Genomic DNA, 25706 nt, shown 5'->3' with positions numbered 1-25706 from the left:
CAGAGGGCGGAGGGCGCAGGCGCCGTGCGGCGCGCGCCGGCGCAGTGCGCGGAGGGCGCATGCGCAAAGCGCTGGGGCGGGCGCGGCCCAGCAGCGGTGCGTCCTCACAGGAGGGGCAGCACCGCCCCCGCCCGTCGGGCCCGTCCGCCGCCATTTCTCTGTCCGCACAGCGGCCTCCCATCAAACGCTTCCCGAGGGCTCCTGGTGTCATCAGAGCCTTCCTGCTGCGGGCTGCCAGGGGAAAGTGCTGTGCCCGACAATGCCGCCAGCGCCACGCCGAGCTGGCAGTACCGCCTGTGCAGATCGCACGCTGCTGTCTGCTGCTCCTGTCAGGTCTCTTGCACATCCCCTACCCGAGCATTTCTCCCGGCCTGCTGTGGCACGGGCGGCTGTGCGGGGCGAAGGACTGGCGCTTTTCACCCGTGTCAGGCCGGGGCCCTGGTGGAGCAGGCGGGTGTGTGGTGGCAGCATGGCAGGTGCTCCTGCGCTGCTGGCCCCGCAACCACCTTCCCCTTCGTGAGTCATGCAGCACACGCTGGGGCTGGATACCGCGTGAGGTTGCGGTTTATACAACAAAACCAGTGCTTTGACTTTCCATCAGCTCAATTCCCGGTGTGGTTGTGCCACGGTATAAGGTAACACTGGGAGAAGGACCATTATTTTGCAGCCATGCTGGTACTAACCAGTTGAGGAACTTGCGATAAGACTTCTAAGGTGCTTCCAGGGCAGCATGCACATAGACAGGCCACTTGCTGCCCTGGTACCACCATTTTTGTCACTCTCCCTACAGCTGCAGGTCAGGGGGAGGAGAAGGCAGCTCAGGCTTCAGGGGGCAAGGGGACTTCATGTAACCACAGGTACACCCTTCACTTTTCCCTTTTGCTTAGTGGGGCTGGACTCTGTCAGTGCTCATCCAGTCTAATGGCCAAGTGCCATGCAAGCTGACAGATTGGTTTTGGCTATGGAAATGTGTATAGAGTTTGTATGCTGTAATCAGCTTCATGTGCAGTACAATTTGGGAGCTTACGCCAGAGGACGGGTGGGCCACTGGACACCTGGACATTTTTGCTTTTTGCTGCACAGGTACTAAACTTGGTTGAAATTGGTGATCTCAGTAAAAGTTGGCTGAATCATAGGGGGAGTTTCTTGAGATCAAGGGAAATGAGTCATAACATCATATCATCAAGGCTCAGCCATCACTGTACGCAGAGAAAGTCTGAGCCATACAGGCTCCTTATCTTGGGGACAGGGTGTAAGAAGTGCCTTCCCAGGCCAGCCCAGTGCCCGCCGAGCCCCACAGGGTCTGGCAGCACCGGCAGCGGGAGAGACGGCTGCCAGAGAGCGTGTGAGCCCAGCTGTGCTGCGTGTCCCATCCCCTGCACTGCCCCAGGGCCTGCCCCACAGGCTTATGGCAGTCGTGACACCCCTCTTCCCTGCAGTACTTTCAGAGGCTTTTTCAGTCTTGACCCTTTGGCCCAGCTTGAGCCTGCCAGCCTCCAGTTTCCCATGGCACCAGGTACCACTGTTTTTACTGTGTGAAATTTGCCTTGCATAATTTGCCAAAGCTGACCATGCGGTCGTGGCTGTCGCACTGGGGGGTCTGGCGAGCAGCAGGTCTGCATCCCGTGCCCTGGGAGTTTCACAGGTTTGGGGCGCATCGTTCCTAAGCAGATGGGACCTGCTGGTCCCCTCCAGCCCATGTCCCCTCTGAGTTTCCTGTCAATGTGCTGCCTCACCCGGCTGAATCATTGTCTTCCAAATACCCGACTGAAATGTCGTTTTTTTTAGTGTGGGTTTTTTTTTTTTTTTTTTTTTTTTTTTTTTTTTTTTTTTTTCCGCGGCTGCAGCTGGTATTCTCTGCCTTGCACCCGGCTTCGCTTGGCTTCCCCCGTCCCTGCTGCCCTCCCCGGGCTGCGCCGCGCTCCGCCCCACCGGGCCCCGCCAGGAAGCACGGAACGGCGGCGGCGACGGCCGGGGCGGTCGGAGCAGGTACCCCCGGCCGGAGCTGCGGGTCCCCGCCCCAGCCCTCCCCCCCCTCCCCCCCCCTCCCCCCCGCCCCCAGCCCGGCGCTGAGTTCCCCCCCAGCCCCCGGCCGGGCGGTACCACCGGTGCCAGCGTCCTGTCCCCCCCGCGCCGGGCGGCGCTGCCCTGTGCCAGGCTCCAGCAGCCTTCGGTTGTGCCCTGGCGCGGTGCAGCTGGGCTGGGAGGTGCTTCTGCGGCGCTGGGGGAGGCACAGATAGGGGGGGCCTGCCTTGTGCAGCTCGCATCAGCAGCTTCGGAAAGGTTTGTGTTGGGTTCACACTGATCTCTTTTCATGGATGAGTCACTGTCGGAGCTGCTTTCAGCTTTTCAGCTGCTTTCATCTCTTTCAGACAGTGCCAGGGCCGAAGGAAAAGGAACTGGACCGAAGGAAACCTGAGGCAGAAGCCCCTCTTCTGTTGCTGTTGGATTTGTTTTGGAGGCTGTGGTTAGCTGCTTGGTGGTGCCTGCAGTAGATGCTCTACGGCAGCAGACGGTGACTTCCAGGGGCATCTCTCCACTTTTCTTAAGGAGGTGAGATCTCCTCTAGAGTGCTTTGCAGTGCAGATCTGACATGACTCCTTATAACTTGGTGCTTGAACCCAAAATGCTTACTTGATCCTGTTCATGGTGTGGGATCCATGGACCATGGATGCTGCAAGAGGCAGAAAACTGATGGAGCCCTCAGATGGTACAGGAGGTCTTTGTGCTGGTACTGCCATAAAAGCCCCAGGGTCTGTTAGGGAGAGTTCAGACTGCTGCTGCCTTCTGATGATGGTTCCTTTGTGCCAGGCAAAATTGGCTTGGAAATGAAGCTTTTGGGTGTTTCAGAAGCTTAGCTGAGGCAGCACCTTCATGAAGGGTGCTTGTTCCTGGCATTTGTGAATGCATTCAGTAGCAGGATCCATGGTGTCAGGGGAGTGAACTAAAAGAAGTTCAGTAGCTTTCCAAAAAGGGTGAGCATTGTCGACAGCTATCGAAAAAGCTAATGTGGGAACAGGAGTGGGCAGCAGTGATAGGGCTTAGCCAGCACCAGGATGGGTAAGCTTTCTTTCGGCAGCTCTGTGTGCTTTGCTGTATTAATCTCTATTCACCTGTTGTCACACAGCTATCTGTTGTATTCAGTAGTTTTGTGTCTGCAGTTGGGTTCCCACTAACTTAACACTGGAACAATTTATTTGCTTACATATTTGCTTCAGATATATTAGTGTCTTAACTGAAGTCTTTCATATTCTTTTAATTTATTTATCTTCAAACCATGCTTTTACTTAAGAAAAAAATGTAAGAAATTATTTATAGGTATCTTTCTGGCATGTTTTTAGCTTTATACAAGGGACATTGGTGTCTGCAGCTGTAAGCAAAAAATCACACCTGCCATATGGTTAAACACTTGAAAAAGTGCCTAGAAACACGGCAAAATTGCATCCTTGCATACGATCAAAATTCATCTGAGTATCTGGCTACATCGTTAAAGTCAGCTGCTTTGCTGAGAGGGAATTTGGACTAGAGATCTCCACAGATCCCTTCCAGCCTTATTTTTCTATTTTTCTCTTGCACATTCTGTTCCTCTTTGGAACCCAGCAGTTTACTTTGGCCACTGAGTAACCAAGTCTCCTTTGCAAGGATCACAGAATTACTTTCTCTTGTGCATAATGCACCATATGAGGCCTACTGGATGGAAACCTTAACTTAGACAAATGATTTGTAAGTATGCTGCAAAAGGCTAGATTTTTCTCCAGACGCCATGGTTTAAAATATTAGCTGAACATTCAATGGAAATGCCAAGATGCAGTTACCTGAAATCAGATCTACAGAGGTCATCTGAGCTGAGGAAGGTAGGCAGCAATGACCAAAAGTGAAAGTTGGCGACCTTGACTGGGCAGTTTAAAAGCTAGGGAATGGTTTTGGTCATATGCCAGATCTGGGCTTATTCCTCCTTTTTCATTTGCTGCAGGTTCTATAACAATGATAGAGTAGTTGGGATCTGCTGTTACTTATTTACCTAGAGAAATTCCTGTTTCAATTTAGTTCTGAGCATATTTCCTGAAAGAGATGAAAAAAGGATCAGAAAGCGGAGCTTGTCCCCTTGCCACTCCAGGAAATTCATTGGAGTCAAATCCAAGCAATAACAGCAGCAATGGAGCCTCAGTGAAAGAGAAAGACACGCATTCTTCTTCTGGAGAACTGGAGAACATACAGCTGAAACCCGGTAGAGAAACATCCAGAAAAAAACTCTGTGGCTATTTAAACAAGCTGGGCATCAAGGGACCGATCAAGACCTGGAAGTCTCGCTGGTTCTTTTACGATGAAAACAAATGTCATTTACTGTACTACAGAACTGCACAGGACATCAACCCTTTGGGGTCTATTGATATCGCCAGCGCCAGCTTTGACTGCAAGGTGGAAAATGGGGAAGGGGTTTTTGAGATCAGAACACCAAGCAGAGTTTTTACTTTGAAGGTAAGGGGCAGCATCTTCTTGTGGTGGCTGTTACGAAACATTCCCAATCAGGACAGACACATTTCTGCTAAGATACTTCTTAGCTTGAGTTTCATTTTGGTCTTCCCAGCCTGGACTGTTCCCATTTGGACCTAAATTACTTGCATTCTTTTGGCAAGACTAGGATTCCATTACCTGTGAGATGGCTGTTGTTTAACAGGAGTAAAAGCCAAAGTAAGTGCTGAATTAAAATCATTGAGGAGTCCTGCAGTCCACTTGTAATTTGCTGAACAGAAATGAGCTCTCCTGTCTAAACTGGTTACTCCAGCCAGAACTTTTGCTAGATTTTTATCTCTGTGAAAATCTGTGTAAAGAAGCTCACTGGGTGATTCCTGGCTAAAATATTTGTGACATTTCAGCTTAGCCTTGGAGCATAGTGAAAAAAAAACCCATTTAAAATGAGGTCAGTGGTCCACTGAGGTTCTGTTACTAAGGTCACGCTGAAGATTTACTCTGTCCTCCCGAATCAATGTTAGGACCAGAGGACTACAGCATAGGCTTGACACAGATGGCCTTTATTTCTGCTGACTTGGGCAGTGAAGTGGTGGTCAGTCCTTCAGGATGTGTCTCATGCTGATGAGATTATTCCCCTCCCCTTCCTGTTTTGTGTTATATTAGGCAATCAGCAAACAGGCAATGATGTACTGGCTGCAGCAGCTACAAATGAGACGTTGGGAATTTTGCAACGCTCAGAGCAGATTTCCTGTGGGCAGCTCCCAGCTTGTGAATGAACCTCTGGCTGGCAGAACAGGTAGGTGTCGCATATGTCAGCCATTTTTTTTTTTTTTGCTTTCAGCCCCGCAGTGATGAATGGTGTTTCTCTTTGTAAGTGGGCAGAGGTTTTGGCCAGTTTTTTAAATGCAGGTGCCAACTATCAATGCTTGGTCAATGTTTGGAACTTCTGGCTTCATCGTGGATGAATGTGAATGGGCCATCTCCTAATCCACAGCATGTGGTTGGAGATGATCTGGTATCTTACGATCATGAATTCCTTCTTAATTTTCCTCACACATGTGAAGTGTGCACATTTGACATATCCCATTCCTCTTGTGAGGCCTGTGAAATTTACAGCAGGCAAGGTTTTTTTCAGCAGTGGTGGGATGAAGATGTGCATTCCTAGCACGTCTGTACACAGGCCAGTGTATCAGGGGAGCACAGCAGCAGGATGTCCACCTGTTTAGTTATGACTAGATGCACATTTTGTTTGAAACAAGTAAACTCCCTAGCAAGTGTCTGCTCTAAAGGTTCTGGGTACCCTTGCATTTTGCTACAGCAGGCAGTAGTTTGGTAACAGACTGTGTTTGTGGAGTGTTATCTGCACATTACAACTATCAAACAGTGTTTGTGATGGGGGAAAAGAAAAAGCAACAGCTCCCTTCCTTATTATTTTAGGTGGTTAAAGTTTGATTGTTTAGGGTTAGTCATTCTTTTATGCAAATGGTTGAAGTCACCTGATTGTCTTTGAATAGATGACTGTATTTGTACATGTAACCTTCTGTAATTTGACCTAAAGCTAAGGAAACCTGCTCTGCTGTCTTGTTCCACCTGGCCAGTTGAACATGGAATGCATACCTGTAGTAAAATGTCATGGCTCTCGAGTTACATGAAGGAGCCAAAGTCCAATGGAATTCTGTCTTGCTCACTTGCTTCTGTGTCCTGGTTTGTTTTTACATAGATGTCATTGACAATGAAGACTTTCTGCCTCCAGTGAAAACACCAACAGAAGTAGTGGGTTTAAAGGCAGCATCTTTGCCTGCACCCCAAACATGTACTGCTTTGCAGAACATCTCCCTTAAGCACCCTTGGACAGAGATACAGTAAGTGCAGGAGGAGAGCTGCAGTGCGGTTGACATGCTGGTGTGCCTCTTTGTGCCTTCCTTGCCTGTCTTGTATTGTGTGAAATGGGACTCTTGCCTAGGTGGAAGAATCATGAAGCAGCTTTTTAAAGGATATTCCAGGCGAAAATAAACTTCCTGCCAGAGGGTCTTTCACATCCCCCTGTTCCAATGCACTTAACATCATCTAGCTCTTAGCAAAAATCCTAGGGCTTGGTTAAGCATTCTTCAGTGTAGGTAGAGGTTTGCATGCCTACTGCGATGCGTCTGCACATCGCTTTTGGAAGGACACGCAGGCAGGTTGAGACGCGGTCTGTAGGCTAGTGATAGAAGCCCAGTAGCACTTTCCAGTGGTTTCAAAGGACCTTGAATGTAGTGCACTCTCTAAAGCAGGAACTCCAAGCAAAGGCGCTTGAGCCTGTAATATGGCCTGACAGTGCACAGCTTGCTACTCCTTGCTGAGTTTCAAATATGTGAATATTCCCACAGCCTGCAATGATGCTGCTGTCTGCAGTTGCCGTGTTTAGCTCCATCAGGGCTACAGGTTACAAGCCTTGAGCAGTTACAGTTGCACAAAGACAACCTCTATCAATATCTCCTTAAGAGTGTCCTAGCTGCTTATTTACATATAACCAAAAATGCGTAAGTAGCCACAGGTATGGTAGGTAGCCTGGCACCTGCCAGGTGTTTTTGGTGGGGAGGTTGGCTATAGTTTTTTACCACCACTACTGTGGCTACAACCTGCTGCCAATAGGAAGAAAGAGCCCCCAAATGACCAAAGAGGATCAGAGGATCTGTACTATTTTGCAGGATATGCATTTTCTCCTCCTCACTTTGGTTAAAAATAATATGATCACGTCTCCCTCTCCCCAGCCTTGCTTTAGCTAGCTTGAATAACAGTTGCTTCTTCTCAGCTTCAAATTGTATTGCTCCCCTGGTTCTGTAAACATTTCTTCAGGCTCTATCACTATCAGGCTGGGTCTTAGGAGGGTAGCGTGTCTGATTTCAGCTAAGTTCATCAGATCGCTAAGCTGCTGCTGTCTCAGAGGAAAAACAAAGTGCAGCACTGAGGTAGAGAAAAGTAGGAAAGTTGCGTTGGATGAGTGCAGACTACAGGGAACGAAGGTCTCCTGATCTTATGTGCCAGTATGTTCCCTGAGATCAGAAATGTCTGCTCTTCTGCTGTGGGGCCTTACAGTAACAAGGCAAAAAGAGAACAATGTCTAAATACCAGCTTCATTTACAGTTAGGAAGCAGCTGACACTGAGTCTTTTGTAGATATCAAAACAAGGGTCTTGTTTTGTTCTAGCTGATGGACAGCATAGGAGGAGAAGGAAAATGGCCTGTATACACACAGGCAACTGTCTCTCCTGTATAGGTTTTACAGAAAATACTTGTGCATTTGTGGTTCTGCCTGATGCTGTAAAGTCATCTCATAGTGCTTCTGGCAATAGCTGATAGCAGCAGCTGAAACAAACTGGTTCTGAGTCTGATTGTAATTTTGTTCTCGAATCTCTTTACTACATCAAAGTCTATTGAGTTTGTTGTGGCAAAGTTATTAAATGTGGTTCAGGACCACAGAGCACAGGACCTGTGGCTGCTTCAGATGTGATCATCGTGGCAGTTTTGGCTGTGCTGTAGATAACTGAACTTTTCTTAGCACCTGGGGATTTCCACAGTGAGCTAAAGAAGGGGAGGGGGGAGGGAGAGAGAATGGGAAGGAAGGAAGGAAGGAAGGAGGAGGAGAAGGAGGGGGAGAGGGACGGGAGGAGGAGAGGGATGTGGTTGGTCTGCTTTCACCTTTGATCCCTCTGTCCGTCCTGATGCATTTATGTACAGGGCTCAAGCACAAGGGGAAAGATCTTCAGCTGATTTACGTTGCTGTCCTGGTACTGATTTTGTGGCATCTTCCTGATTTACACCAGTTAAAACCTTGCTCCCCTCAGATCCACCTGTGCCATGAACAGTTCATTTTCTCAGCACGTGAAGGAGATGATGGGTTTTGGAGTAGGGGTGGGATATGAAGAGATGTAAGGGATTGAATAGTTTGAATATGCACTGACTGCAGTGATCATTTATTCTTCTCTTCACTAGGCTGTCTTGATCTCTTTTTGTTTCAGAAACACTGTCTACAATATCTGTGGCTCCAAGCAGCTCTGGGGGAACAATGGGAACATCTTTAGCTTCAGTGAATTCCAGGAGCATCCTGAGAACCCGGATGAGGAGCAAGAGGCAAAAGTGGAGGCAGGGTGTGCAGGTGCTTGTTACTGAGCTGTGTGAGCTGCTCTGAGTATGATGCCTTCTAGCAGGGAGTCAGACTTTGCAGGAAAGGGAGGGAGAGCGTGGAAAGTCGTCATGGGACATGAAAACTATGACATTGTCTCAGGTCCCTTCCTGGTTGTTTGCACAAGACTGACTCTTTTGGCTCAGCTTCAGGCTGCATCTGTCTGTCTTCTACTTCTGGAAACTTCTGCAGAGGCAAAAATACCATCCATGGTGCCAGCCTTTAGTGGTATTTCTCTGAGGTAGAAGTTAAATTGCTGCGCCGTCACAAGGTTAGCTCAACAGCTCCACTGCATGCTTGGGAAGTTACCTCTCCACCATGGTAACTTGTATTTACTGTGTGCAAGATAGATGGTTAGGGTGCAAGGTGGGTTAACAGGTACCATAAAACATCGCAGCTTTGTTTATTCTGGGCATACCTGTGGGCTGATCCCTTCTGTCTGTGCTTCAACCCTGTGGATCCCAGCAAGTCAGTTTTCCTTTTCCTATGTGTCAGTCTTGTCTGCTGAGCCGTTGTGAGTCCCCCCATAACAAGACTCAGGAGTCCATAGTAGCAGCCCAATTCTGTGTAAATTAACCCTATTTCCCTTCAGTTAAGGAGGGGATCCTGGAGGATGGAAGGATGGAGCCCAGGCTGAACTGGGTTAGGAAAGCCAGGTGGATGAACAGTGGCTTCCCAGGCTTGCCTGAAGAATTGCCCAAGGAGAGGAACCCAATGGATAAAGTGAGTGTCCTACAGCAACAGATCCTGACGCTCACAGAGGAAGTCAAGTCACAGAAGGTGAGTGTGGCAAAGATTATGCTGCTTTTAAGGGCAGGGCCCTGATACTTGTCACAGGGACTCCCTTATACCTTGGTATTAAGCTCAAAAGTGCCCAGCAAGCACTCACTGGCGACTAGTTGAAGCTGCTGATGGTACCCCTTTGTATGTGCCTGATTGTGCCCAGCACAAGGGAGAATGGGCTGTCCTTCGGCCATTGCTAGGAAGCGCAGCTAGCAGATGGGCTGGAAAAGGGAGGTAAAACAAATCCGAGTGCGCTCTGCAGGCTTCTTGCTAGTGCATCTATTGTTGAGTGAATGTACGAAGTACAGTCCTGAATAAGTACTGTTACACTGGCAGGAGCTGCTAGGGTGAGTCATGCTGTAAACAGCAGGTCATTCTTTTTGAAGAGTGATCCACCATTAAGGGGTGATTTGAATGTAGAAGTCATGGGTCACTGCAAGGCCTGTCTCTCCTGAATGGTACTGTTCTTCTTCACAAGCATAGAGCAGTGCCAGGCTCTCCACTAATGATGCTGGTCGCTCTTCCAGCAGAAGAGGCAGGAGAGCCAGGTCCCATGGAGGGCAATCAGTTACATCCTTGATTTCCTTCCTTAAATGGCTGAGATGGCAGAGCCTGAATAAGCAGCATGTTGCTGGGGCAGGCTTTTGTGCCTTCATGTGGGGTGGAGTGGAGGACTCTGGCAGAGGGGGGATTAAAATGGATATAGCAGTTTCCTTCTGGTAGCACAGATAGATGCAGACTGGATTATTTCCCTCCCTCCTATTTTACCACACTGCTGACCAGATCTCCAGCTTCTCTGGTCTCTGCTGCGCCTCCCAAGAAGGATGACTGTATGAAGTCAGAATTCAGACAGTGTGAGCAGCAGCTTGCCTGTTAGCAATCCACCTAAAGTCAAGTCATCTGTTGCCAGCTGCAGAGATCTTTCAGGCCCAGCTGTGAGAACAGAGCTTCTCTACTGGAGAAGCACTGTGATTTCAAGATTTCTGCATTCAGTTTTGCTTCTGAAAGGAGTCAGTTTCAAGATCCTGAGGACCTTTCACTGTTCACTCATTACTGGTTGGCTCTGTGCTGTCCATGCTGCCATTGCCCTGGTGAGGGGCGTCATTACTGTGATGTAATGGCTTTGCATTCCTTTTCCAGGAGCTGGTTAAACTTCTCCACAAAGCTCTGGAGGCAGCCCAGCAGGAGAAGCGAGTATCTAGCATGTATCTCGCTGCAGCAGAAGATAAGGACAGGCTGGAGCTGGTGCGCCACAAAGTCAGACAAATCGCAGATCTCACCAGTCGACTAGAAGCTCTTGAGCAAGAAAAGAAGGAACTGGAGCAGATGCTGACTCTGAGAGACAGCCACATCCAGGAACTCAAGGAGCATGTGCAACTTCTGATGGAGAAGAACCATGCCAAACAGGAAGTCATCATGGCCTTGACGGAGCAGATGGCCCGAGAGCTCTCTGACCCCTTGCAAGAAGCCAACACTATCACTGCAGAGACGTTGTATAAGCAGCAGGAGGAGATTGAGCACCTGAAGGTGTGTGAGATGGCACAGATCATTTGGCAGCTCCCATTTCTGTGCCCTCTGGTTCAGTGGGAGGGTGTTCCTTGTGGGAAGCACAGAATATACTTCTGCTAGTTGTTCCGTCTGTCTCTGAACCAGAAGCAGGCTGGAAGGGGCTCAGCTGGTACCAACAGGGTGCTCAGAAACATCTGTGTCAGTTTCAGCTTCAGCTCAGAGCCTGTTTTATTTGACTTTGTGTCACTATTCAGTGCCTGGCCTCTTTTTTCACTCTTTTATTTCACAGCTGCAGTCTTACTTGCTGGCTTCACTAGCTCTGTTCTGTGTTTCCCTCTTGCAAACAGTTTCCCATTACACCCAGGTTCTTTCAGATACAGCCTGTTGTATGTCCCTATATGCACAGTTGTAATGACCAGTTAGCATGGGGTGGAGAATTGCCCAGAGAGTCACCTACTGCATTTGTGGGAGAGTGTTTGTTTTTGCTGCCAGCCATGGGGCTGAGATTTGCATCAATTTTTAAGAAAACAGAACAAAACATGTATTATTCATCTTATTTAGGTACTTCTCTAGCTTTATATCACCCAGATGTCTCTCTGTTGTCTAAGCTTGTACATGCAGTGCACTTAGCATTTTCAAGTGTCTTGTCTATGTATGACACTTCAATTTATTGTTGTGCCTTGATTTCCTTTGTAGGCAATATTTTTCCTGGGGAGTCCTGTCTTCTCCCCAGAACACAAAATTGTTGAGATATTTTCTTGTCCTTAACACAATCCATACCTGAGGGCCCTCTTGGGATTTAAAAACTGATATGGGAAGGCATTCCAAGGCCCTGGCGATCTCTCCTTATATGACTGTTTTGCTTCGTGGCAGGATGATATTGATGCATACAAAACCCAGAACCAATTTCTCAACTCAGAGATCCACCAGGTTACACGACTCTGGACGAGCGTTGCTGAGAATGAAAAAGCCCTTCTGATGAAGGTAAGGCAAAATGGCTTTTTTCCCCTTGGTGAGAGCTGTTACTAATTTCTTTCCAAAGTCAGCATTGGAATGGATTTTGGTCCAAAACACACCAGGAATAAGTTTTCTTCCCAATGTGTTTCTTTAGGGTGGCTTCTTTCTCTGCTTTGTGTTGTTTCCAAATTAGACGTATTATTTTCATTCTTCAATAAAGTAAAATGCTTGCAAAGCTCAGTCTTGAGGATGCTGAAACTTAACCCATATTTTCCTGAGGACTGGCAGACTGATTGAGCCGTGTCTCCATCTAGTCGTGATTTCTGTACCAGGCTTGACACTGCCAGGTGGCAGTACTCTCAGGTCCTGCAACTAGATCAGAGTTCCTGTGTTTTCTTAAGCTCTGTTTTTATTTCTAGTCTGGTAAGTGTGCGTAACCTGGACTTGTCTAATCCAGCCTTCGGGTCCTGAACCACTTCCCCAGGCTGGTGGTGTTTGCTCTGTGGGATCTGTGGGTTTTCCCTGGGTTTTACTTCCATGGGTTTTAAGGTATGTCTCCACAGTCTTGGATTCTGGAACAGGACAAAAAGCTACTTCTGAAGTGTTATTGCCATTTTTACATCTGTTTGCTTTCTAGTCCTTTAAAACCCTGCCTGCCTCCTACTGTTCTTCTCTGATCCTGAAACTGCAATAACCTTCAGAAAGGAAGTAATGAGACCAACATGCTCAACGTGAGGCAAAATGCTGATTAAAGTTGTAGTATGACAGTATCCCATGCTCCTTCCTGCCCCCTCTATATGTAGCCTAATTCTGTCTGCGGTTTCTGTTTTGTTTTTGTTTCAACTGCTGCTTTCCACTGAGCAGGAGTCTTCATTGAGCTTCCTATGAGACATTGGGTGAGTCCTGTCACCTGTGTGGCCTTAGTTCCCCACTTGTGGAGTAGGGATAACAGTCCTCATTCCTTTTTTGTGCTTTCTGTGCTCAGGAGTATGGTGGTGGCAGGGACTGCTTGAACTCAGCTGGGCTTCCTGTGCTTGAGAAATGTTGTGTACCAGTGCGTTGCTAAGGGGCATCTGGTCACCTTGTCTGTGGTACTACCATGTATCCTGAAAATGGTATGGTCGTAGCTCAGTTCCAGGAGTGGTGTGTTTTGTTAGGAGACAGCTCAATATGGGGCAGAGAACTTGTCTGCAGAGCAGGGAAAAAACCTGCAGAGAACTCAACTACAGTGGTAGCTTTTTGGTTGTATCCTGAGCTGAGCTGGCTAGGATATGGCCACGCACTGGTGCAGTGCAGTAGCTAAAACAGGTGATACTGTAGTAGGTCTCCCACTCAATAATAAACTTCTGTTGCATGCTAGCTACTACCTTGTGCTTGTTCATAGGTCATGCTAGTTCCTTCTTTGCTGCAATTCCACTGACTGTAGAAAACTGCTGGGGTCTTGCTGTTCACGAGTCTTCACTTTATGTGCAAACCAGGCCAGTAGAGAGCAATGGCAGTGCAGAAGGAACCATCTTTTCTTTCAAGATGGTTTCTTCCAACCAACCGTCTCATTCTGTCACATTTCCCCATCAGTGTGCCTGCCTGCAAGCCCGAAACTGCCAGATGGAGAGCAAATACCTGATGGTCTTGCGGAAGCTGCAGGAGGCTATGCCTGGCTTCCCCAGCTCCCATGCTGAGTTGGTGAGGAACCTCATCCAAGAAGCGCTCCAGTGGGATGTGAAGGAAGGAGCAGAAGAAGGTTTTAACTTGAACCCTGTAAGGTAAGAGGCAAGAGCGTGGGGATATTCACACCCTTGTAGGAGGCTGGCCATGGAGGGGAATGCACAGGCAGGAAAGATCCAGGAATGTTTCTACAGTAGGGACTTGGAGCCATGAGCTAGGAGTGGAGGTTGAGCAGGCTGGTTTAGTTTGGTGGTGTGGACACCATGAATATCTGATTGTAGCGTATCACTGTAGGAAGGGGAAGTTAAAGATGGTAAAGCTGAACTTTTCTTGGCAGTGGCAGACAGTATGGCAAGTGACAACAGCTATGGTGTGCCTGGGAGGTAAAAACTGGACATGAGTATAAACTCCTTCTGTAGGAAAGGAGGCCAGCTGGGAGGTGGGCGATCTCCATCCTTCGGGTTTTTCTAGTCCCAGCCATACAAAGCCACAGTTCTAGTGCTGGGGACAATCCTGCAGTGAAGGAGGGCTGGACTGAAGACCTCCAGAGAGCCTTGCCACCAGTGCTGCTGGGATCCATATGTTTGTGTTTGTGCTTTCCTGCCCAGTTAGTGACCCAGGTCTGTAGGAGTTTCCATTTCGTCTGGTTGGTCAGACTTGCAGGTTCGCCATGTAGCTTTGGAGATGAGACTCCAAGGCCAGGCTTGGTCTTTCTGTCAAGAATATGGTGATATCTTAAAAGTATCCCAGCCTGTGGACTGATGATGCACAAACCCTCAATAAGCTGTACTATCAGCACTCCTGGTGTTTTCTGATCAGTAGGAGGTTTGCATTGTGTACAACGAGACATCAGAAGGGATTGTGGATCTCCATTCTTGGAAGTCCCAAAGCCTTTGCAGAACCTTCCTACAGAACTTTCTCTGCACTAGGGCATGGTGGGGAGAAGGTACACCGGTTCAGGTAGATACTCCATTAGGGGCAGGGAAGCAGGCGAGGTGAGAGAAGTCTGATGAGGTTGGGCTGTAGCTCAGAGCAAAGTTACACTTGAATTCATGTGTGTATGCCACTGCTGCAGGCTCTCATTTGACTTCAAGGCTCTCAGACAGTGGGCATGGCAGGCTTTCACATGCAACTGCCAGAGAAGTGAAGGAGGAGTACCTGTGCTCCGGCATGGGTGACAGGAACCTGGCAGCAGGCTGTAGTTGGCATGGCCCCAAGCACTGAGTAGCCCTTGACACAGGTACTAGCACTGTCTTTTGAACTAACCTCTGCCTTGTGTCCCTCCAGTGAGTATGATGAGTATGGGTTTATGACTGTCCCTGACTATGAAGTTGAGGACTGGAAACTTCTGGCCAAAATCCAAGCCCTGGAGATAAAGTCCAACAACCTGCGGAGCCAGGAAGTAGTGGAGAAGCCCCTCCGTGACAGGTGGAACAGCGTTGGGGAGCTGAGCCCCTCTGCAGAGCTGAAGAGCCTGATCCGAAGTGGCATTCCAGTGGAGCATCGGCAACGGGTCTGGAGGTGGATTGTCAGCCGGCACTGCAGCCATCTGCCTGACCACTACCAGCAGCTGTTACGGCAGAGCAAGAGCACTGAGCACCCTGCCTGCCGGCAGATTGAGCTCGACCTGCCCCGCACACTGACCAACAACAAACATTTTTCCTCTCCTACCTCCCAGCTCATCCCCAAGCTCCGGAGGGTGTTGCTGGCATTTTCCTGGCACAATCCTGCCATTGGATACTGCCAGGGACTGAACAGGTGAGGAGCCAGGTAGACTGCTTCTTCACTGGATAGCTGAGATACGTGGGATACACTGAGAAAGCGTAGACACATTGACCAGGCTGTAATTCAGACTGCCCCAACGTCCTCCCTCTCTAGACTTCTGTCCTGTCCTAGGTATTTTGCTGCAGAATTCTGCATTTGGTGCCTTTTTTCACTCAGTGTTGTTGCTGGGATCAAGCATCTCCATAGTTACAGAACAGGAAGGAGCAGCTATGGGAGGTAGAGGGAGGCAGTCCCAGAATAACAGTATGAGGCTGAATTTCTAAGTGTTAATGTGCTCAGCAGGAGAACAGCCTGGTGATTCCCCTTTTTGCTGAGAAGAGTTGGAGGACATGTTGGGAAGTGTTAGAGATGAGGGAGTTGCAGGAAATGACATGAGGAGAGGCTGAGGAAACTGGGGTTGTTCTGTCTGTAGGGAAAAAAAGGTTCAGGGAATGAAAAACTTCTTTCACTTCCCAAAGAAGGCCGTAGGAAAGATAAAACCAGACTTAGAAAGTGCGCCACCAAATAAAAGAGGCACTGGGCACTAGCTGCAAGAAAGGAATTTTGGGTTGGACCTTTTCACATGAGGGAAGTCTGTGTAAGCTATTCCTGTTGTTCTTTGGATGGTCTTCAGAAAGACATTTTCCACTCTGGAGAGCGCTTGATATTAGATACCATCTTTCCAGTCTGGCTGAAAGGGAGTAAGTCAGAGCTGAAGGGGATGAGGGCTGTAGAACAGTGTATAGGAAGGTGAGCTATGTCACATAATATGGAGTATCTCTGAATGAGTTCTTTCCTGTATTGAAATAGCCAAAATCAGCACACTGCTTAACTTCATCAGATCTACAGAACATCCCATTAGCTGGGGAGTCTGGCTTTGTCACACCAGTTCTGTGTTTGATGCTTCCTGTTTGCTGACAGAGGCACATGGGAAAGAAAATCACACCCACATGGTTCCTTCAGAAGCCCACAGAACAGATCATTTGCCTCTCTGACCATCTGTCCTGCCACGTTTGATGTTTTGGATGCTCATGGAGCTAAAGGCATGCCAAGAGGAATCTTGGATTCTCCAGTTCCTGGGCTGCAGTCCTCTCCTGCAGTGTTTCATTGCCTCACCATGTCTTGTCCATCACAGATTGGCAGCTGTTGCCCTCCTGGTCCTGGAAGATGAGGAAAGTGCTTTTTGGTGCCTAGTCCATATTGTGGAGAACCTAATGCCACCAGACTACTACAGTGACACACTGATAACATCGCAGGTGAGCTGGGTACCCTCGCGTCTGCTTGGACTCTGATGCAGTGATTTACAGTGAAGTTTTAAAAGCAAGCAGTGAGCTTGCAGTGTGTTTGATTTCTGAGAGTACAGTGATACCACCTTGTAATCCCTTCCATTGCAGAGGTGTTGTAGATTTGAGAATACAAAATTGTTAAACACAGGAGCAGCAAAATTGATCCTCAGCACTTGAAGGTCACGTTAGTCAGAAGGAATGTGCCCATTAATTGCACAGTTGCTTGTTTTAAGAGGGCTTAATAGAGGTGCAGCTGCAAACTGCGACATGTGTAGAACTAGGTATGAAGAAGGGACCATTCTGCAACCCTTCAGATGTTTCTTTGGAAACTGCACCCTATCTTTGGAGTGCCCTGTACAGATGGAAGAAAATACCGAGATTTTTATATCCACTGTACTTTCCTGAGTTCATGATCAAATACAGTGTTAGTTTTGGCTTTGGCGTTCCCTGCAGATCAGAAAGCCCTTTGGCCATTTGACGTAAAATGTTGTTCTATGAGTTATTCTCCTGGTTCAAAGTCACTGGATTTCAAGATTTTCAAGATGCGTTGACTTGATTCAGATATACTGTGTCCTCCCAGGCAGACACGGAGCCCAGATAGGTCCTGTATACCTCAGTGGAATTGTAGTTGTGTGCCCATACCACCCACACCCAGCAGTGCCCAGTTTGGTGAGCCTGGCCATGACCTTGGTGTCTTTATTGTGTGTGGTCCTTTCAGAGAGAAGAGGGTTTTATCTGTGGGCCCACAATAGATGAGGCTACAAGCATCAGTAGCTGAGAGTAACTGATTGTGCCACTGAATTGGTTGACTAATGTTTACTGGAGCAGTGGTGTGCTGGCGTAGAGGCCAACCCACAGACTGGGGAAGCAGCCAAATTACTGTGCAGATAGCAAAATGTCTATCCGGAGCGTGTAGTGTTAGCTGTGAGATATAATAGGCAGCGCTTTGTACTTGACAAATACTGATTGACAGGGAAAGCATGTCAGACAAAGACACAGAGGTTCCCCTACATTTGGTGAGAAAAGACTGTCAGCTGATGGAAAGACTTCCTGACCTCACGGTTGGTCCCTGAAAGTCTAGCCAAGACCCACATATAGAGGAAGGTCTAGAGTGATGCTTTGTGGGGTGGCTTGATAAAGTGAAAGCTCTGAGTTGTCCGGAAGACTTAAGGTTTAGCTCTTGCAGATTTTAAAGACGAAGCATATCACCTCGTCTGGTTTGTACCACTGTGCCACAGCTAAGTGGGCTGACACAGCTAGGGCGATAGTATGATATGGCACAGGGGAAGACCTAACCATGATCTTGCTCCTAGCACTTCCCCTCGTGAAGTCATGGCTTCCCCGAGATGAAGCTTTTATAAACCTGGGTCAAGGATCTCACCAGCTGCATTTCTGTGTCTTGGCTCGTGCAACCAGAAGCAGATCACAGACAGTACTCAGACCACAAAGAGAAGCTAACTGAGAAGGTCAGGCCCTTCTTGCAAAGTCAGAGGGATTCTAGGAGGTTATTCTGTTGGGCCATATGCAGTCATTCAGACCAGGGCAGGTTTTAATCCCTGTCATTCAATTGGATGCTCATGACATCACAGAAAATCCCAGTAAGACTAATACAGGAAGATGTGGCAGCATTTTCCCTTTTGACTTTGAGGTTGGGAAGGAATATGATCCTCTAAGTGAGAAGAATGTAGGTATCTCTGCCTGCATGTTGGCCCTGTTTCAGCTCTACACCTTGCACTGGGTACAGCATAAAGTACACTGCTCAGTAATTTTGAAGGGTTGGGAAACAAAGGTTTCTCTGCTCTTCCAAGGGTGTGGTTAGGCTAGAAGGCAGCACCAGTGATTACCATGGCATGCATGGGCCACTGTCCTGTTGCACTGCTCTTTTCCTCCAACACCAGGACTGCTTTTGACTACGACTTCATTGTTTTCTTTTTTGTCAACTTTAGGTAGATCAGAGAGTCTTCAAAGACTTCCTGTCAGAGAAGCTGCCTCGCCTCATGGCTCATTTTGAGCAATATCGGATTGATGTCTCACTCATCACCTTCAATTGGTTTCTGGTGGTTTTTGTGGACAGCCTGGTCAGTGACATCCTCCTGCGAGTCTGGGATGCCTTCTTGTACGAGGGAACTAAGGTGCATCTCTCAGTCTAGGCCTTCCTCCCATCTGCACCACCTCTGTGACATGATGGCAGGGCAATGGACATACACACATGTCAAAGAGATGCGGGGTTGAGAGTCTTGTACTATCTTGCCTGTTTCGTGGGGTGCCTTGATGCCTCCCAGCCTCTGTTTGTGTACTTGCTGCTGGTAGGCAGACCTAGTCCCTGATGCTGTGCACAGTATCCCTGGCACTTTTTAGCAGGTAGTCCTGCTATGGAACAGCTCTCTGAGAGACCATGGTGTCTTCTGCTCTGTGACCCAGACACAGCTAAGAGTATGACAGACACATGGAGCAGAAGGTGGGCACAGAGTTAGTATTTGAAAACGCAAGTCTTGCATTGCCTTTGTGCATAGGGAGACCTGGAGAACCCTTGTGAAATCCCTGTGGGGTCCTTTTGGAGGACCTGGTATGCTAAGGGGTTGTAAATTAGCTTACAGAGGTCATTCTCTTGGGATTAGCTTTGTGCTTCTTTAGGCGTGCTCTAATGCAGCCTAGTGAGAGCTGGAGCCCAGCGTCCAGCCCGTACTGCAGTGCTGTGTGCCCACCCCATGTTTTACACCAGGAGGGTCTGGTAAGACTTTGTCAACTGAAATACCTTTCAACCCTCCAGGTGATTTTCCGCTATGCCCTTGCAATTTTTAAATACAACGAGGAGGAAATCCTAAGAATTCATGACAGTGTGGAGATCTACCAGTACCTGCGCTTTTTCACAAGAATGATCATGGATGGCAGGTAGGACTGTGGGTTGTAGAAGACCTTCCATCCTGCGTTTGTACTTGCTTGCCTGTTAGGTCAGCCTAAAAAGAATTGTGACCGGTCTGTCGAGAGAGATTCATACATGTTGTCAGGTCCATGGGATATGGATCAGTTTGTCTCTTTTTGACTTTCCCTTCATGGTGTTACTTAGAAGTCGTTTTGGCTTGGACAAAGGCATGCTACAGGAGAGCAGACCACAAAGACTGGGCCAGTCTCCTTCTTGCAGCAGCTGGAACTTGTGCTGCCACTTGCTGGGTTTCTCTCAGCTGTAGTTGTATTTGCGAACACAGCACCACTCACAACCTTTAATAGCAACGTGTCTGAGGGGAAGATTTCTGTGATCAGAAGAGCTCAAGGTTGGGAATATTCCTTCCCCAGAATTGGCATCTGTTTCACCGTCTCCTGACTGGTGGCTACACACCGGTCCCTTAAAAGGTGGTGTGGTGTAAGGCTGTTTGAAGCATTGCTTGGGTTGGTGTTTGTGTGAGAAGGAATTGCCAGTGATTCCTTTAAGACACTGCTGCTTGGGGACTTTTGAGGTCAGAGAGCTGAAATCTGAGGCCCTAGTCTTTGTCTACCCTAGGATGCCCTTGGTGTATCTGTTGCCATCTGTTACCAGCCAGTAAATTGGTTCACCAGACCTGTCTTTTCCGTCGTAGGAAGCTGATGAACATTGCCTTCAATGACTTAAACCCCTTCCCCATGAAACTACTGAGGAACCGGCGGTCAATGCACAGAGAAGAGCTGGAGGCAGAGCTGTGCGAACTGGAACAGATCAAGGCAGCCTATGTAAAAGAGAGAGCAGAGCAAGGGCCTCAGGACCTGAAGGAGGTTGTTAGTGAAGAGGAGGAAGAGATTTAATAAAAACAGGGTTCCTCATCACTTCCCTCCCACCTTGCAGAAGGTCTTCAGTAGCAACTGTCTGTAAGAGCCAGAGCAGGGGGCGAAAGGTGGTCACAGCAGGAGTTCATCTGCACCAGGAAGCAAGGCTGTAGGTATGGGACCATGTGGGGACCAAGCCAGACTTTGTAATGGATCAGAAGGTGTCAAAAGAGTTTTATCCTCTTGTGCTTCTCTCCATTCAGCCTACCTTGCCCTGTGCAGTTCAGGGTTACAGCTGAAGGTCCATAGGAAATACCAGTTGTGATACCATGATAGAAGTTGACGTGGTGCAAAAGATGCAGCCAGGAAGAGTTCTTCTACCTTTTCTGATAGAGGTTTGAAAGAGATCTTTACGTACAAGTAAAATCACGAGAAACAGTGAACTGAGAGCACTCCCTCATTGGTACCTAAAGCTTCTGAATTGGTCAGGAAGGAAACCTGCTCTTTGAAGGCATGGTGCCTTCAGTGGCTACCTGCCAGGAAAGCGTGTGTTTAATACGGCAGTTACTGAGTCATGACATTATCTCCAGATGAGTGTTGGGCCTGAGGAAGTCCTGGGGTTGGAGGGCATCTTCCCATGGGGTTCAGGCTGGAACAAATTAAATGGGTTGTGGGAGAGTGGAGTTGCTGCTGCAGTTTATTTTGGTTGCTGTGGAAGTCCATGGTGCCTGGCTGGCAAATGCTGGGAGCTACCTCTCCTCTTTGTTTAGCTTTGAGCAGAGCCATCTACGAGTTGGCCTGACCCGGGCAGCACCGTGCCTTCCAGAGGTGAGTTTGCTCCATGGAGGAGCTGTCATCTCAGTGTGAAACCAAACACAGCCTGACTGCAGGCAGGGCCTAATGTCTTTGAGACTTTGACTACTGGAGACACCTGGCTCTTCTGATCGCCTCACACTTGGCCAGGATGAGTGTGTGGCCATCTCTCTCTGCCTCATAGTTATGCTCCTCCTGTGCAGGGTTTCTACATTGATACCCCTGTCTCTGACTCCGTCCGATTCATAGTTTCTGTGGGAGTTTCCAATATTGAAGGTGTTTGACCCATGGAATATTGCACACTGGGGATGAACCTGCAAACCACTTGGACTATGTCACAAAGGATGGCTTGATATTCTTTAGAAAAAACATTAATTTCCCCTGAACCATGAAGCTGGCCTCCATGGGTCTAGCTCACAGAAATGCCCTGCTTACCTCTGGGAATGGTCTCCCCTGCCTGCCAGGCTCAGTTCTCCAGACTCTACTGGAAACAGCACCTGCCTTGATTCACCTGACACACATGGTCTGCCTCAGCTCTGCCTTAGGCACAACTGGACAAATGAGCCAGTTTCAAAGAATTATTTAAGTCTGAGTTGGGAGAGACCTGTGGAGGCCAACCACACAGTACGGAAGTAATCAAAGTGGAAGTGAAGTGTTGGTAACAGTGGATAGATGGACAAGAGTGAGGTAGATCCCCTGCATGTCACTGACAGCTGTACACACTGAAAGTATGAGATGAGAAGAAAATGCTATTGGAGTCTTGCAACAATATCTCAAAAAAATGCACTGGTTTTAAAATTATGCCACCTAGCTAGAGAAGCTCAAAAGGCAGGTTTTTTCTTTACAGATGATATTGCTAATCTAATTTACTCATACTGTTATGTGCATGGGTATACACAAATACAGATTTTTGCTACTGTTACAGACTTTTGAAAGTATTATCTTTTAAATCAAGACAATGGAAATTAGAGGTATACTTACTATGGTATTTTTCCTAGAGCCCTTTGCAGCAGCTTAAAAATATTTTCTTCCATCCTGCCCTTATGTTTTTTAAAAAAGGCATATGAAACATGCATTATTGGACCAAACCATAGTGTGATGTATGTCTATAGTATATAAATAAACATTGGTCTATGTGGTGTATAATGACCCATTAAAAAATAATTTTTTCTGAAGAAGACATAAGGACCAAGCTGTTTTCCCTGATGTGAAATTCTGAAAATAATTTTTAATTCAAATTGGAAGGGAGAGACATCTCAGGGTTGTTAGAAGTTTTATCTTCTGTTGTCTTCACCAGCTCTTGGTTTTGCTCCACATGTTTACTCGCTGAGGACCATTTCTTCTGCTTATACCGCCAACTAGTCACTTGTAGTCTTTCTTTACTAAAATGTGGTGGATACAGGAATATCTGCAAGGCCTATGCAGACCTGCACCTTGGAGGCAAGCTAGCGTGTCCCCATGGGCCCTACTCCCCTTCTGCTCCACAAGCTTTAAGGCTACAAAAGAGCACTGAACTTGTGTCACAAGATGCCAGCTGCGCCCAGAGGTTAGCTTAGCCCTGCGCAAGTCCCTCAGGCTTCTGCAAGACCTGCACTGAGTATCAGTCGGTGCTGGGGGTGTTTTGAACAGAGGTTACTCCTGCATGAAGTGCACAAGGATAAGTTGTGCTGCCAGGGCCAACTGTTGTAGTTGGAAAACAGTTTAACCTGGTTGCACAGCCCAGTAGCTCCCTCTGGCTGTGCTGGTACCTGTGTATAAAACATGTGTCTTTCCACCCCAGAGTCAGCCTTTGCTGAGCTTTGCTGTATGCACAACATTACTTTTTAAATTACGCCTTTTGTCTCTGCATTAATCTAAACCTTGGGATACCAGCTCCAACCCTAAAAAGGATGGGTTTGATTTTTTTTTTTTCCTGCAGAATATGCAATTAATCTGCAGATCACCTTGTTGCAGGACTTTGGGCCCACCAAGTGTTTATATGGTTTTGAGAGAACAAACTGGTGCAGCATGGCCAAACACACAGAAAACCACTGCTGGCTCAGTAAGTCCCTGAGCTGCAAACAGGTAGAGGCTGGGAGGCTTCCCTGCTTCACCCCTTTTTGGCGCTGGGTGGTATTGGGCTGGAAGGATCTTTTGTCTGAAGCACTGTTACCTCCATACGCTGCAGCTAAGCCCTTGCACGCAAAAGCGCTAGTGCACAGCAAAGATGCTCGATCCACTCCTGTATCCTGGCACGCTGCCCCGGAAAGAAGCATTCCTGGGGAGGTTGTTTCTGTGTTGGGTTAATGTTTATCCCAAGATCAAGCTTCTCATCCAGGGTGAAGGAGAGTGCTACAGGGAAAGGCATTGCCCATGAGCAGGAAGCAACAACACCCTGTAGCAGGAGCTATCCCACAGTGCTGAGTTTCTCCTCCAGCTTGCAGGCTGGGCAACCTCCTGCCACTATCACAGACACAAGACCTGGGGCTGGCTCTCTTCCCATTAAGAGCACATTTGGTGGCCTGAGCCAAAGCTGGGACTTCTCCAGCTGTTTCTCAGTGCTAAGAGTTCTTCTACAGAACGTTAGCTTGGTCTGGCCTGGGGACGTGCCAGGGGCAAGAAGACAAACCGCTTTCCCATGCTAGGGTCATAGTAGTGGAGCTGACGTAATTTAATGCCCTCCGAGGTAATTGAGCCCCTTTCCTGGAGTTCAGTGGGAGGCTGCAGGCCACACTGAGATACTAAATCATGAGAAAACCCCTGCGTGTTTTCTGCTCAGCCTCAGGAGCTCTCCAGAGAGGAAAACGGCACACCAGGCACCAGGTTAGTCAGTAGAAGAGGAGATATCATTAATGGTGGCAAGCGCATTTGGGGTGAGCAGTCCCCTGTCCCACTGCAGTCAGATGCTTGCTGTAGTTGCCTGGTCTGCTACCATTTAGACAAAATCACCATTTCTTCTTGTTATCAACTGATGGCTTTCCACCAAGTGCAAAGTCTGGCTTTGAGATGCCAGCTGGTGGATCTGTATCTGCTCTGGTTTTAAGCTTAATTTTCATAACACAGAAGCTCTTTGGCACGCTCTGGTGTCAAGCTGGCAGGAAGCTTTGAGACTTCATGCAACATCCAAGGTAAGTAAAATTAAATATCAAGGTCCCTTGGGAAAAAATAGTACTCAGCTCAACATCACAGCCCCTTGCTGAAAATAATAGCTTTAATTTTTTCTTTAATAAAGTGATTCTGTTAGTACAAAAGTATTGTTCATGACAGCATTTTGCAGGGAGGAAAAGTTCCAAAAGGAAATTAAACCCAACTGATGTTTCTTGCTTCGTCTTCTGATAATGTAACATTTTTCAATGTGATAAAAGCTCATGCAGATTGAGGGGGAATGCCGATGCTACAGACTCTGAAAAGACTTCCAGTTTTGACACCGCCACCACAATCACATATTAAATCGGTCCCCAAAGCTGGTGGGTGTTGCGTGGGCACAGCTTCCACCCTACCCCTTGTGCCACCCGCCCCCGTACGTGGGGCACAGTCAGTGATCTTGAACTGCGCAGGGCTGGAAATAATTACAGCAGGAGAGGTGGGAAGTTCTTGTTAAAGATGATGCTAATTGGGTATAACTAATTAGCGGCTTCCTCCATGCGGCTTCATCCAAACCTATCACAGGCACGCCAAGCCCCTGGTCCTCATCAGGCTGGGATGAAGCTGAGTACAGTGCTTGCTGCAGCACCTCCTTTCCAGTGCAGATGTGCTGGGCTGTGTGCTGGTATAACACAGCTTTCAATTAAATCTACCTGAGGACATTGCATCTGCAAACCCGTCATGCCCTTCTGTCCTGGTTTGAGAAACACAGGATTAATTTCTCTTGCAGTAATTTTACTTTTGAGTAAGGTCTCTTCTAATGCCAGGGAAAACTGTTTTAGAAAACTCTTGTGTCTTTATTTGTGAAAATATTTGCTTTATAGCCAGCTGTGGTATGTGGGTTTCAAGGTCTGTGTTTTCAAGCCTTGCCAGCTGCAGGGATGAGGAGGAGTGAGACCCAGGCACCAGGCCCAGGCTGGCCAATGGGATTATTTCATGGCATGAATGGCACATTCAATACAAATTAGAAAGTTTGCTGAGGAGCTCTCTCTCCCTTGATGGCTGCCATCCTGAGAACTTCTTGCCCTGGGGCCGGACCTCTGAGCCCTTCCCTTCTTCCCAAAGCCGCAGCGCTCGCAGTGCCCCACATTTGCTGTCCCCTGCTGGGGGCACACAGCTTCCTGCTGGTAGAATGGGCTGAGTATAATCCCTGTGTATTTTATATTGGTATTGGGATCAATATTGGTTCTTTAGTGTTATTGATGTTATTTATTTAGTCTTATTCTATTAAATCTGTTTATATTTCAACTTCTGGGTTTCCTTGTTTTTTCCCATTCCCCTTCCTGGGTTGGGAGGGGTCATCGGGTGATAGAAAATTGTCTAAACAATAAATTGTTGTGGGTTCCTCAAACCATAACACCTTCCTAGGGCAGCAAGGCATATCACCAAGCAGAAAGCTGTTTTCCCCCTGCCTCGTCTCATCCACTTCTG

The 25706-nt window shown here is 47.9% G+C and overlaps 1 protein-coding gene across 10 annotated transcripts; it reads left to right on the top strand.

Moving 5' to 3' along the window:
- The first annotated feature begins 86 nt into the window (after window positions 1-86).
- On the top strand, window positions 87-25447 carry TBC1D2 (TBC1 domain family member 2). Of its 10 annotated transcripts, none has more exons than XM_054185768.1 (16): window positions 87-635; window positions 1440-1516; window positions 2373-2553; window positions 4048-4479; window positions 5137-5269; window positions 6194-6335; window positions 8474-8610; window positions 9230-9417; window positions 10561-10947; window positions 11803-11913; window positions 13462-13649; window positions 14839-15309; window positions 16451-16571; window positions 18548-18733; window positions 19372-19493; window positions 20177-25447. In XM_054185768.1, exons 4-16 carry the CDS (start codon window positions 4072-4074, stop codon window positions 20376-20378), a joined length of 2796 nt encoding a protein of 931 aa, XP_054041743.1. In that variant the 5' UTR covers window positions 87-635; window positions 1440-1516; window positions 2373-2553; window positions 4048-4071; the 3' UTR covers window positions 20379-25447. The 10 variants fall into 10 exon arrangements, with proteins under 10 accessions (XP_054041743.1, XP_054041742.1, XP_054041740.1 ...); XM_054185767.1 differs by having other exon boundaries at window positions 791-1516; XM_054185765.1 differs by having other exon boundaries at window positions 87-857; window positions 1250-1516.
- The last annotated feature ends 259 nt before the right edge of the window (window positions 25448-25706 follow it).

Source organism: Rissa tridactyla, chromosome Z (genome assembly GCF_028500815.1).
Source record: "Rissa tridactyla isolate bRisTri1 chromosome Z, bRisTri1.patW.cur.20221130, whole genome shotgun sequence".
Taxonomy (NCBI): Eukaryota; Metazoa; Chordata; class Aves; order Charadriiformes; family Laridae; genus Rissa; species Rissa tridactyla.
The sequence above is the reverse complement of the archived record's forward strand: the minus strand, read 5'-3'. Positions and strand labels throughout refer to the sequence as shown.

Excerpts from the sequence above, each read along its gene's own strand:
- TBC1D2 (XM_054185771.1), top strand. The coding sequence starts at position 4,072 with ATGAAAAAAGGATCAGAAAGCGGAGCTTGTCCCCTTGCCACTCCAGGA. Across the intron at positions 6,336-8,473 it reads CACCCTTGGACAGAGATACA|AAACACTGTCTACAATATCT; the intron begins GTAAGTGCAGGA and ends TTTTTGTTTCAG. Across the intron at positions 19,494-20,176 it reads AGAATGATCATGGATGGCAG|GAAGCTGATGAACATTGCCT; the intron begins GTAGGACTGTGG and ends TTTCCGTCGTAG.